Raw genomic sequence first — 12546 nt, 5'->3', positions numbered from 1 at the left:
AGTGTCACACACACCAAGAGAGAGAGAGAGAGAGAGAGAGAGAGAGAGAGGATGAGAGGGGGGAATGATGTTGGGATTGAATAATTTAGAAAGGACTTAAGAAAAGGAGGTGAAGTAGACAAAAGGACAGTAAAAAAAAAGGGTGTTTCAGTATATAAGATCATATAGCGATAAAGTGGGTGTAGCGCCTTTGGTCCTGAGTGCAGCAGAGTACAGGGATGGGAATTGGCTGAAGAAGCAGAAGGCATTAATGGGGTAATGGGGCCCTTTGGATGTCCAGCAGTCCTTGGTTGGGATCAAATTGTCGTTTTTCTGTGTGTATTGAATATATGCTATATGGTGATTTGTGGACCTAGTAGGTATCTAAAGCCATTTGCCCATGGCGGAATATGTTTTTTATCAAGGTAATTTTATCAAGGTAATTGTTAGACCCTGATGATGACCAACCCATAGCCAATTTTCTGAAAAATTAACCACTACGAAACAAGGTTTGCCTCCCTGCATGCGAACAGCAGTGACTGCTGCCACTCTGATTACAAAAGCTGACAAGTTCACCTTTGGACAGGAAACCACGTGCGTCACTCCTCACACTGGGCCAGCATTGTTGGACATGAAAGGAACTTATTTTTCTATCTCCCTTTGCCAAGCACTGCTCATGCACCTGCGAATTGCAGCTGCGAATTACTGAGACTCTTAACCTGGTTACGCTACCAGCTATAGGAGAGGATGGGCCTCCAACACCTGACTGCATATATTCCAGCAGATCTGATTTGAAGGATGAAGCAAGCCCCAGGCAGTATGAGATTGGACTGCTACGATTGATCTACACCAACCCCTTCGACTCACCATCTCTCGGTGCCTTACAGACCCCGCCTCACACTTCTCACCGCATTGGCTCGGCGCCCACGAGACGGCTGCCCTGCTGATGCCACCCCTGGAAGCTGGCATCTCTACGCACGGCAAGAGAAAAATCCAGCGTGGACTGAAAAAGGACATTTTCTTTTCTTTCCCTTTGAATATGTAGCTTTGTATAGCTTTGTGGGAGGTACCCCAGGTATTAGAAGAAGAAGGTATTAGGAAATGGATATATCCCTGTGCCTAAATGATGCAGGTAGGGCTGTGGGGGGACATGGTTTTAGCCAGGATGGTAGTCTTCTGATTTCTGGCCATCGTCGCGCCCACACCACTTAAGGTATCCCAGCGGCTAATGAGAGAATGGGGTGCCCGCAACACGCAGAAATGGAAGCCTATTCTGCAAACCGAACCAATTGCACGGTCTGCACTCTGGGACCTACAGATGCTTTGGAAGGAATACCAATCCTCCCTGTGCCTTGGAATGAGTCCTCAGTTACGGCCCCGATTTTGGGTTCTGCTGGATTTTGGGCTGCGTTTAGCCGTTGAGCAAATGCAAAACAAGAACACAGCTCTCTCCCTTATCAGTTTGACGGCAAGACTGGCCTTGACTTTACCAGTAGAACAGACACAGACATATATTATGTCCTGACCACAAATGACGCAAAGTCCCAAGTCTGGGACTAACGCCAGAGCATGTTCTCGGAAGTAGTGACCTCTTGCTCCAAGATAGGAGTAGGAACAGGAAGATCCTTTTATGGTCAGGAGTGCAGGAAGGAAATCCCTTTTATGGTTGAGAGTACCAGAGCAGGAACATATGTGATGTCAACCTGTGTACGTACGCCGACATGGTTGGGCTCCTAGGGGAGGAGTGAGAGGGTGCCTGGAGGATAGATAAACTGCATGAAACCTGTCATTTCTTTGGACTTGCTGTGGACTAATCACGCAAGTGTCTTCTGCTATCCGGAGAGCAGAATAAACTCTTTCTTTGAACCAACTCGGTGTCATTTTGACTTCCTTCCTCCTGTCCCGGAGCAACGCAGACCCAATCAGTGAACTCCAATAAGGCTACAGGTCGCACTGGTTGATGATCTCTGGCGGGCTAGGCACAAAGGTGAGAGCTGTTTCCTAGTTCTGCTGGATCTCTCAGCAGCGTTTGATACCATCGACCATAACATCCTTCTGTCTTGAGAGGCTGGGAGCTGGGGGCACTGTCATACAGTGGTTCCGCTCCTTCCTCCTGGGTTGTGTTCAGAAAGTGGTGGTGGGGGATGAGTGTTCAGACCCCTGGGCTCTCACTTGTGGGGTGCCTCAGGGTTCTGTCCTCTCCCCCATGCTTTTCAACATTTACATGCAGCCGCTGGGAGAGATCATCAGGAGGTTTGGGCTGGGTGTTCATCGGTATGTGGATGATACCCAGCTCTACCTCTCTTTTAAATCAGAACCAGTGAAGGCCCTGTGTGAGTGTCTGGATGCGGTTGGAGGATGGATGGCGGCTAACAGATTGAGATTGAATCCTGACAAGACAGAAGTATTGTTTTTGGGGGACAGGAGGCGGGCAGGTGTGGAGGATTCCCTGGTCCTGAATGGGGTAACTGTGCCCCTGAAGGACCAGGTGCGCAGCCTGGGAGTCATTTTGGACTCACAGCTGTCCATGGAGGCACAGGTCAAATCTGTGTCCAGGGCAGCTGCTTACCAGCTCCATCTGATACGTAGGCTGAAACCCTATCTGCCTGCGGACTGTCTCGCCAGAGTGGTGCATGCTCTAGTTATCTCCTGCTTGGACTACTGCAATGCGCTGTACGTGGGGCTACCTTTGAAGGTGACCTGGAAAGTACAACTAATCCAGAATGTGGCAGCTAGACTGGTGACTGGGAGCGGCCGCTGAGACCATATAACACTGGTCTTGAAAGACCTACATTGGCTCCCAGTACGTTTCCGAGCACAATTCAAAGTGTTGGTGCTGACCTTTAAAGCCCTAAATGACCTCGGTCCAGCATATCTGAAGGAGCGTCTCCACCCCCATCGTTCTACCCAGACACTGAGGTCCAGCGCCAAGGGCCTTCTGGCAGTTCCCTCATTGCGAGAAGTGAGGCTACAGGGAACCAGACAGAGGGCCTTCTCGGTAGTGGCGCCCGCCCTGTGGAATGACCTCCCTTCAGATGTGAAGGAAAGAAGCAGCTATCTTCTCTTTAAAAGACATCTGAAGGCAGCCCTGTTTAGGGAAGCTTTTAATGTTTGTTGTATTACAGTATTTTAATATTTTTTTGGAAGCCGCCCAGAGTGGCTGGGGAAGCCCAGCCAGATGGGCGGGGTATAAATAATAAATTATTATTATTATTATTATTATTATTATTATTATTATTAGAATTAGAATTGGCATAGGTTTTTTTCTTAGTGGCACAGTTTCTATCTCTTTGCCAGATCTGAAATGCCTTCCTTTTCTTGTCAATCATGCTTTCAATCTCACTGTCATTCTCATCAAACCAGTCCTGGTGTTTCTTGGCTTGGTATCCAATAGTTTGTTCACAGGCTGCAATAATGGATGTTTTTAGCTTGGTCCAGTGTTCCTTGGTGTTATCAGGGAATTCTGAAAGCAGATGATCCTTAAGAGTCGTTTGGAAGCAATCCAGCTTAATGGGATCTTGAAGGGCTTGAGTGTTCATTTTGCGCCTTGGTTTCCTTCCTTGAAGCCTGAGTTTAGGTATAATCTTGATAGCCATCGTGGAGCGTATTAGTTGGTGATCTGTCCAGCAGTCGTCGGCGCTCGTCATAGCTCTGGTAAGGAGCACATCACGTCGATCTTTAGCACGGACAATAACATAGTTTAGGAGATGTCAGTGGTTTGACCAAGGATGCCTCCATGAAGATTTAAATTTATTTTTCTGTCAAAAGAGTGTGTTGGTAATAACAAGGTTGTGCGCTGCACATATCGTCAAAAGTAAGATTCCGTTCTGGTTGCTGTTGCCAACTCCTTCTTTCCCAATAGTCCCAGGTCACAGATCGAAATCTCACCCAACTCTTGCATTAAAATCACCCAGGAGGGTAATTTTATCTTCCTTAGGCATATCTGATAGGACGGTATACAGCTGAGAGTAAAAATTTTCTTTAATGTCTTCATCGGCATCCAGTGTTGGTGCATAAGTGCTTATAATAGTAGCCTGTTGGTTTTTTTGTGAGCTTTATTCAAAGGGTTGAGAGTCGCTCATTAATGCCGGTAGGGACTTCTGACAGGAGCTTCACAAGATCATTTTTGATAGCGAAGCCTACCCCATGTATTTGATGTTCTTGTTCAGATAGACCTTTCCAGAAGAATGTGTAGCCTCCTTTTTCTTCCTTCAGTTGTCCCTCGCCTGCTCTTCGAGAGTCTTGAAGTGCTCCAATATCGATGTTAAAACGTCACAGCTCTCCTGCAATGATGGCAGTTCTGCGTTTAGGACGTTCGCTGTCTGTGTTATCTGACAAAGTCCATATATTCCATGTTCCAAAATTCAATTGTCTTTTACAACCCCTGGGTGGTGACCCCACTGGGCACGGTAATCCAGTCAGGGGAAAAGGGAGGCAGACTATGTTTGGGGCACCTTTTCTAGCCCCTCCCCCTTTTTGGGGTGAGCAGATTGGATCTTAAAAAGGGCTGCTCAGTCATGGATACAGCTGCCAAGCTGCTCAACTGCCTTGTTCCTTGAGTCAGAACGACTGAATCCGTATCCACCGCCCATGTGCCGGTTCATGACTAGGGGCTTCCAGATTTCATGATCCTGCCCCTGTAACCATTTGCCGATTGCCATGGGTTGGGTTTTTGGAAGACGCCTGTGCATGAATTTGTTTTATGTGTGTAGATCAGTGCACACTGACCAACGCACAGTCTTCGCAGTAGGGCCCTGTTCCGATGGCATGAGTAGTCACGGCGAAGTGGTAGATCCTATCTGCTGCAGCCTTCATCCGCTTTCACAGCCGTTGTAACATACTGCTTGTTATCATCCGCCTATTCTGCCGTTGAGGACTTCTTGGAGCATTCTTTGTCTAGCTCCTTCCCTGTTATGTACTAAGCTTCGATCCTAGAACAATAGGCAAGTAGGATCCTAGAATGCAACAAATGATTGGCTTGCAGGAAAAGACCAATCAGGCTCCAGGAGAGAAGCAGAATCAGACAATCAGATGGGACTCATTGTGTAAATAATGTATATAGAAGCCAGAGGTTTTTTGGGGGAGGCAATTCAATCACTGTTTTACAAGCATCAATAAAGAGCATGAAATCACTACAGGACTCCAAGTATATTTCATTCCCTTTGAATGCTACCACCTTGGGTGACCCTGCTGGGAGTACAAGATTCCCAAAGGCTTCGCTCACAAGGTTCATAGGAATGTGCAAGCCCACTCACCACAACAAGGTGATGATCCAGTGAGTGAAAGAACTGAGATAGATTGCACTGAGCCCTGGTCTCATTAGACCAAGTGTTCCACCAAAAAGGCTTTGGCTCTGGTTGAGGACAGCTGAATATGTTTTGGGCCAGGGACCACCAGTAGGTTGCTGTTAGATGAGCTCTTTGGGGGGTGTATTGGAAGATAATTCCCACAGATAAGAAAGGTCACAGACTGTTTAGTGTTTTAAAGGTTAGCACCAAAACCTTGAACCTGATTCGATACTCCACCTGGAGCCAATCCAGCTGATGACCAACTGAATGTGGGTTCTCCACAAAGTCCCAGTAAGAACTCATGCACCTGCATTTTAGACCATTTGGAGTTTCTGGAGCAGTCTCAAGGGTAGCCCTGCGTATCTATCTACCTACCTACCTATTTATCGCATTTATACCCTGCCCTCACCAGATCAGGTGTAGAGCAAGTTAAAGTAGTCTAGTCTGCAGGTGACTGCTGCATGGATCACCATGGCTAGGTTGGAAAGTGACAGGTACGGTACCAATCGCCTAACCTGGCATAGATTAAAAAATGCCATTTTGGCTACATTTGTGACCAGTGCCTCCAGAGACAGAAGCGTCCAGGATCACACCGGGACTCCTGATGGCGGTTACAGGTGACTTTTGCGCCCCATCAAGAGCTGGGAGCTGGCAAACCAACTGAAATCATTCCAGCCCAGCCATTGGACCCCCATCTTTAATGGATAGAGATTCAGCCGACTCCGTTTCCTCCATCCCAGCACACCCACCTAAAAATTGGCCAGGGTAGCATCTGGCCAGGGCCATGTAGCAGTAGATCCATGATGTTTGTGGTAAGATCTGTGGTTATGTACAAGATATTTGAATAAAGGGCGAATTTGGGGTTCCCCGATGCAAAAACTCTGAGGATTCATGAGGATCCGTGCTTCGGAACAACGTTTTTGGGCCATGGAGTTTCCAGGAAGCCGTGAATCCTAGATTTTTGTGGTGCAGGCTGTGACGCTGGCTATGATGTGTGATTTGACGGTGAGTTTGGCTTGGCCCAATGCAAAAAGTGTGAGGATCCATGAGGATCTGTGCTTCGAAACCATGTTTTTGGGCCATGGAGTTGCCAGGAAGCCGTGGATCTGAGTTTTTTGTGGTGCAGGCTGTGCCCATGGCCACGATGTTTGATCTGATGGTGACTTCGGGTTGATCTAGTGCAAAAATTATGAGGATCCATGAGGATCCGTGTTTTTTAACCATGTTTTTGCGCCACTGTGGCCCCAGGAAACAGTGGATGCATGATTTTTTTGAATATGCCAGCAAGTTTGGAAAACTCAGCAGTGGCCAGAGGATTGAAGAAGATCAGTATACATCCCAATCCCAAAGAAGGCAGTGCCAAAGAATGCTCTAACTACCACACAATTGCACTCATTTCACACACTAGCAAGGTTATGCTTAAAATTCTACAAGGCAGGCTCAAGCAGTATGTGGACCGAGAACTCCCAAAAGTGCAAGCTGGATTTAGAAGAGGCAGAGGAACCAGAGATCAAATTGCACACATGCGCTGGATTATGGAGAAAGCTAGAGAGTTCCAGAAAGACATCTACTTCTGATTCATTGACTATGCAAAAGCCTTTGACTGTGTCGACCACAGCAAACTATGACAAGTTCTTAAAGAAATGGGAGTGCCTGATCACCTCATCTGTCTCCTGAGAAATCTCTATGTGGGACAAGAAGCTACAGTTAGAACTGGATATGGAACAACTGATTGGTTAAAAATTGGGAAAGGAGTACGGCAAGGCTGCATATTGTCTCCCTGCTTATTTAACTTATATGCAGAATTCATCATGCGAAAGGCTGGGCTGGATGAATCCCAAGCCGGAATTAAGATTGCCGGAAGAAATATCAACAACCTCAGATATGCAGATGACACAACCTTGATGGCAGAAAGTGAGGAGGAATTAAAGAACCTTTTAATGAGGGTGAAAGAGGAGAGAGCAAAATATGGTCTGAAGCTCAACATCAAAAAAACGAAGATCATGGCCACTGGGCCCATCACCTCCTGACAAATAGAAGGGGAAGAAATGGAGGCAGTGAGAGATTTTACTTTCTTGGGCTCCATGATCACTGCAGATGGTGACAGCAGTCACGAAATTAAGAGACGCCTGCTTCTTGGGAGAAAAGAAATGACAAACCTAGACAGCATCTTAAAAAGCAGAGACATCACCTTGCCAACAAAGGTCCGTATAGTTAAAGCTATGGTTTTCCCAGTAGTGATGTATGGAAGTGAGAGCTGGACCATAAAGAAGGCTGATCACCGAAGAATTGATGCTTTTGAATTATGGTGCTGGAGGAGACTCTGGAGAGTCCCATGGACTGCAAGAAGATCAAATGCATCCATTCTTAAGGAAATTAGCCCTGAGTGCTCACTGGAAGGACAGACTTTGGCCACCTCATGAGAAGAGAAGACTCCCTGGAAAAGACCCTGATGTTGGGAAAGATTGAGGGCACAAGGAGAAGGGGACAACAGAGGATGAGATGGTGGGACAGTGTTCTCGAAGCTACCAGCATGAGTTTGACCAAACTGCGGGAGGCAGTGGAAGACAGGAGTGCCTGGCATGCTCTGGTCCATGGGGTCATGAAGAGTCGGACACGACTAAACGACAACAAGCAAATCCAAGCACCTGTTGTTGTTTTTTTAAAAAAACTACCACAACAACAAACAGAGTAAGACATGGTCTACAGTATCATGGTGGTTTTATTTAATTTGAATGAAAAAAAAATCATATGAATTAATGAGGATCCGTTTAAAATCAGCTGGATCCGCCTTTTACCCTTTCCCACTTATTCCAAGAAAGCATGCAATCTCTCTCTCTCTCTGTGTGACACACACAGAAAGGGGGGGGGGGTCGGTCGGGGGTGGGTTCTTCTCCCGGAAGTGGGAGGGGGGAGGTTGCTTAGTTTGGCGATCGGATCACGCTTTTGCAACCTTGTCGCGGCGCCTCCGGAGCCAATAAACGGGGAAATGGGTGGGAGGATTGTTCACTTTTGGCCTTCCAAGTTTTCCTGCTTCCCACTGCAATTAAGCATCCCTCTCCATGCACGAAAGACTATACCGAGATTAGAGCTGGCTAGTTAGGAAGCTCCCTGCCGAATGACGCTTTTAGACTCCGAAGAGGCAAGGAGCGGCTGCCGTCGGAGGGAGTCCAGGCAGGATTGGACCCTCAATGGCGCCCCTCTGGAGGCTTCACCCGGGGCAAAAAAACAGGCTAGCCCCCCCCCCCATAGCTAAGGTCCTGAAACGCTATAAAAAGTTTTATTCTGAAACTGGTCCAAATCAAACAAACAAAAACGTGACGACGTCAACAGATTTAAAATCAGAGTAAAAACAAACCCGACAGGTGTGCTTGCTAGCATGCCACTACTACATACAGTAATTTAATTTAAAGGAGAAATACGATCTTGATGGACTTGATGGCCCTTGTGGTCTCTTCCAACTCTATGATTCTATGATTCTATGATCCCTCCACCCCTTCCTTCCAGGCTCCTTTCACTCTCGGCATTCTTGGCGAGCCACGCGGAGCTCGCCCCGGCCACGTGACCCTGGCTCCGGAAGGAAGATCCCGCTAGGAGGACTTCCGACGCCTTCCCTTCCCAGGCCTAGTGCTGCTTTCTCTCTCAACCCACCCCTCCCTCGTTCTACTTCCTATTTCTGGCGGAAACGAATGGGATTTCCTTTTCCGGTACGGAGAGAGAGAGAGAGAGAGAGAGAGAGAGAGAGAGAGAGAGAGAGAGAGAGAGAGAAGAGCAAAGAAAGAAAGAAAGCCAGCCAGCAAAGCTAACTTGAGTCCCTGGGCGCTGGACGGAGAGGCTGAGGCAGGAGCAAGCCGGGCGGTGGGAGGTCGAGGCGGAAGAGGCCTGCACCGAGGCAGTGGCAGCGTGCGCGTGTCATGGCGGAGCTGACTCCGGGGCCGAATGCGGCACCCGCGGGGGCGGGTAAGAGCGAATGCTTCGTAGACGCGTTGCATCGCGTCCGCCAGGTAAGAGGCTCGGGGTGGGTCCCCCACCTCATCAAAGCGACCCGCGCCTCGGTCTTTACAGGAGAGGGGCTGAACCTGGAGGAGGCGTTATGTGAAGAGGTGATGAACGGTCGCCCCTCACGCCTCCTCCTGGGAGAAGGGAGGTCAGCGTGGGAAGGGACGCGCCTCAGTTGCGGGGAAGCAGTTTTGGCACCTGACAGACAGGTGTGCGGCCCAAACTATACCACTTAGTAACATGACTTGATATTAGACACAGCTTGCTGAGTTCAGAGTATTGGTTTCTGTCTAGCTTAGTTGTCTGCACAGGTACGCAGTGGCTCTCCAGAGTTTCAGGAAGGGAGCATTCCCCAGTCCTATCCTTAAATGCCACTGGGGATTGAACCTGGAACCTTTTGTGTGCAACTGAGCTGTACCCCTTCCCCATAATATAAGATCATAGGACGTTAACTTATAAGTCAGGCCATTGAGGGGTCTCTCTAGTTCAGTGTTGTCTGCACTGACAGGCAGGGGATAATTCCTAGCCCTACCTGGAGATGCCAAGGATTGAATCTGGGATCTTTGAATCATATGCTAAAAATGAACTTAGATTCTAGTTGTCATGGTTCTAAATTAAAAGCAGATTTCAATAGAGACATAGCCTTATAACGTGGCAGACCATTAGCACATCTAGCTCAGAGGGCTGGGCTTGACCAGACCTGGAGGAAAAGGCATATGGAAGGTGGGGAAAGCTGTCCACCACACCTCCTGCTGGGAGAAGGGACCAGCATGGAAAAAGGTTATTGCTATGAATGCTGTGCCTCAGGTGTGGGGAAGTCTTTTGGCCCTGTTCAGGTGTGTGGCCAAACTACATAGCAATAGGACCATTGTTTTAAAACTAGGAACGTAGGCATATATGCTTTATATTGAGTCAGAGCACTGGGGTCCTTATTGTCTAGCTCAGTATTGTCTACACTGACTGGCAGTGGTTCTCTAGGTTTTCCGACAGGGCGTCTCTCCCAACCCTACTTGGAGATACTACTTAATAATTATTATTATTAAGAAAGACATGAAGGCAATAGCATCATTGATGTTGATTCCTAGCAACAGGTACAGTGTCCTCCTGAAACTGGAGGTCACATACAGTAGAAGTTTTCCTCCTCTAAAAACTAGGTGCGTCTTTTTGTCAGGTGCTCCTTTTTGTCAGGTGCGCCTTATGGAGCAAAAAATACAGTACTTTTATAAACCAAAGAATCTCAAGCATTGTAGCCTTTATGTACTCACAGAAGAGTTGCTTTAACCCAGCAGTAATTTTGGTTTCCCTCAGGGGTTGAAATTAGCCGGTGCCATATGTGGTTGCTGAGACTCGAGAATTCCTCCTTGCCTGACTCCTGAGTAATCTGTTGCTGCCCAAGGGAAGTACTGCTTCCGCTGCAGCAACATGAGTCACTGAGCTGGTGCTGAGGGGCAGGGAAAAGTGCCTCACATGCTTTTCTGTCTCTTACTGTTGCATGAAGGGGAGTGCGAAATGGGCTGCTTCTGGGTTGGTTCTGTGGCACTCAGAATAGTGTGATAGGGGAGGGCCGGGCAAAAAAAGAGGGCAAGAGAGGTGGCAGAACATTGTGGGCTGCTGAAGAAAAAAGGGTGTGTGGCTCAGCTTCGGTTCTCTAGCAGCTATATTGGCGTGAGGTTTTTCCCTCTCCCCTTTCACCTCTGCGGAGCTCAGCTGCAGTCTGTAGCTCTTTTCTCTCTGTGTGTATATACTACCGCACGCGTGTGTGTATCCTGGAAGGAAGAAAACCAAAAAAGGCTTGGACAAACGGGTCAACCTCTTTTCTTTGGCCTTTGCCCCACCCCTGGCCAGCCATCCACTGTCCTCCCTGGCCGAGGGCAGGTAAAAGGCTGGCCCAAGCAGGTGGGAGGCACCCGCCCAGGTGAACCCCCGCTCGGTGCCGCAAACCCCGCCCATCTGTGGGGAAGGGAGGGCGGAAATTCTGGGAGCTGCGATGGGCTGGCTGGAGGCTGCTCTCCCTTGTCTCTGTTCTGTCTGATGAAGGGGCAGCTGTGATTTGTGAGGAGGACAGGCACCTGGCCATTGCCCTTTCAAATGTGCTCCCTCTCTGTCTCCCCCATCTGTCTTGGGGTGTGTGTAGGGAAGCACACTCATTTCAGCGACTGTTCAGTCTGACTAATTTAGATATTCTCCCACCCCTTCCCCTTGCTCTTTGGTCCTAATAATCTTTGCCTATTGATGTAAGTGTACTTATGCAGAAAGCATATTGTTGTTACATTAAGGAACGCAGCAGAGCCCATAAAGATCTGAGAAAGAAAGAAAAAAGTAGTTCACAGGGAAGGTGAGTTCCTTTGCTATCATGCTACTAACTTGGAGGTATGTTTTTTGTGTTGTTATTTATGTAGCACTTTACAGGGTATGAAATGCCTTTAGACACATTCTTAAGGTAACTGAATTTAACTGTTAGGTGTTGCATTCTTAAAAGGCAGTTTTAAGGATATATATGTACAGTATAGTTAGGTGATTGAGACCTCTCCCGCAGCTGGAAGTTACGTCATTAAGCACACGTTGCAATCACCAGCTTGAGTAGCAACTTTCACTGACTGGTTTCTATCTTACTGGGAAACAGAGGAAGTGTTGCTTCCAGCCTCCCATGGATCATTAATGAGCAGCTTTCTGGGAGATTGTACATATGCAGTTAGCATGCCCAAAGTGAATGCTTATGAATGTCAAAAGTACTTTTATTTATAGCAGCTCTCTTAACATTGCAAATTACTTTAAGTGTCCAAAACTGGTGTGAAACTGCTCGTAGTAACACATATATGCCGGTATCTGTAAATATTATTCAAATGTTTTATGCTTTTGACCAATTAAGAATTGCTATTAAAATGTGATATTAACAATGCGTCAGTGATGTGAATTGTATTAATTCATGCATTTTGAAAAATAAAAAGAAAGTGCTGCTGAACTGGAGGGGGGGTGGCCATTCTGTTTTTGTGCCTGTAACCTAGGTTCCAGGGGTCATGTGGCGAATAGCTTCTCTATCCCAGTTTCTAACACTGGTAGCCCTTTACAACACCATCTCCAGCTGTACAATATCCTCCTAGAGATAGAGCAGCTAGAGCTGTAAACAGTACAGGCATCTCCTCACTTATGCAGGGGTTACGCTCTGGGTCCCCACGTGCATAAGTGAAATCGCGTAAAGTAGGGTGCACCTTCTAAGAAGCCTCCAAACACCCTCTCTGCCACTCTCTTCAATCCATACTAAAAATACTGTATCCCAAAA

At 47.5% G+C, this 12546-nt stretch overlaps 2 protein-coding genes across 7 annotated transcripts in view; both read left to right on the top strand.

The window, feature by feature from the left end:
* The window catches only part of LOC308577842 (putative CENPB DNA-binding domain-containing protein 1), a 495861-nt gene that overhangs the window by 163814 nt on the left and 319501 nt on the right, over window positions 1-12546 (top strand). The window lies entirely within an intron of this gene.
* The window catches only part of LOC308577831 (far upstream element-binding protein 3-like), a 400928-nt gene continuing 397396 nt past the window's right edge, over window positions 9015-12546 (top strand). For 2 of the 6 annotated variants that reach the window (XM_081178225.1, XM_081178228.1), the window contains exon 1: window positions 9016-9271. In XM_081178225.1, the coding sequence (XP_081034351.1) occupies window positions 9182-9271 (90 nt within the window). In that variant the 5' untranslated portion in view covers window positions 9016-9181. Of the gene's footprint in view, window positions 9272-12546 lie in introns of all 6 variants that reach the window. The other 4 variants (XM_081178224.1, XM_081178229.1, XM_081178227.1 and 1 more) reach the window with 3 other exon arrangements.

The sequence above is a fragment of the Podarcis bocagei genome, assembly GCF_964188305.1.
Source record: "Podarcis bocagei genome assembly, chromosome: W".
Lineage (NCBI taxonomy): Eukaryota > Metazoa > Chordata > Lepidosauria > Squamata > Lacertidae > Podarcis > Podarcis bocagei.
This window is presented reverse-complemented; position numbering and strand designations above follow the sequence as displayed.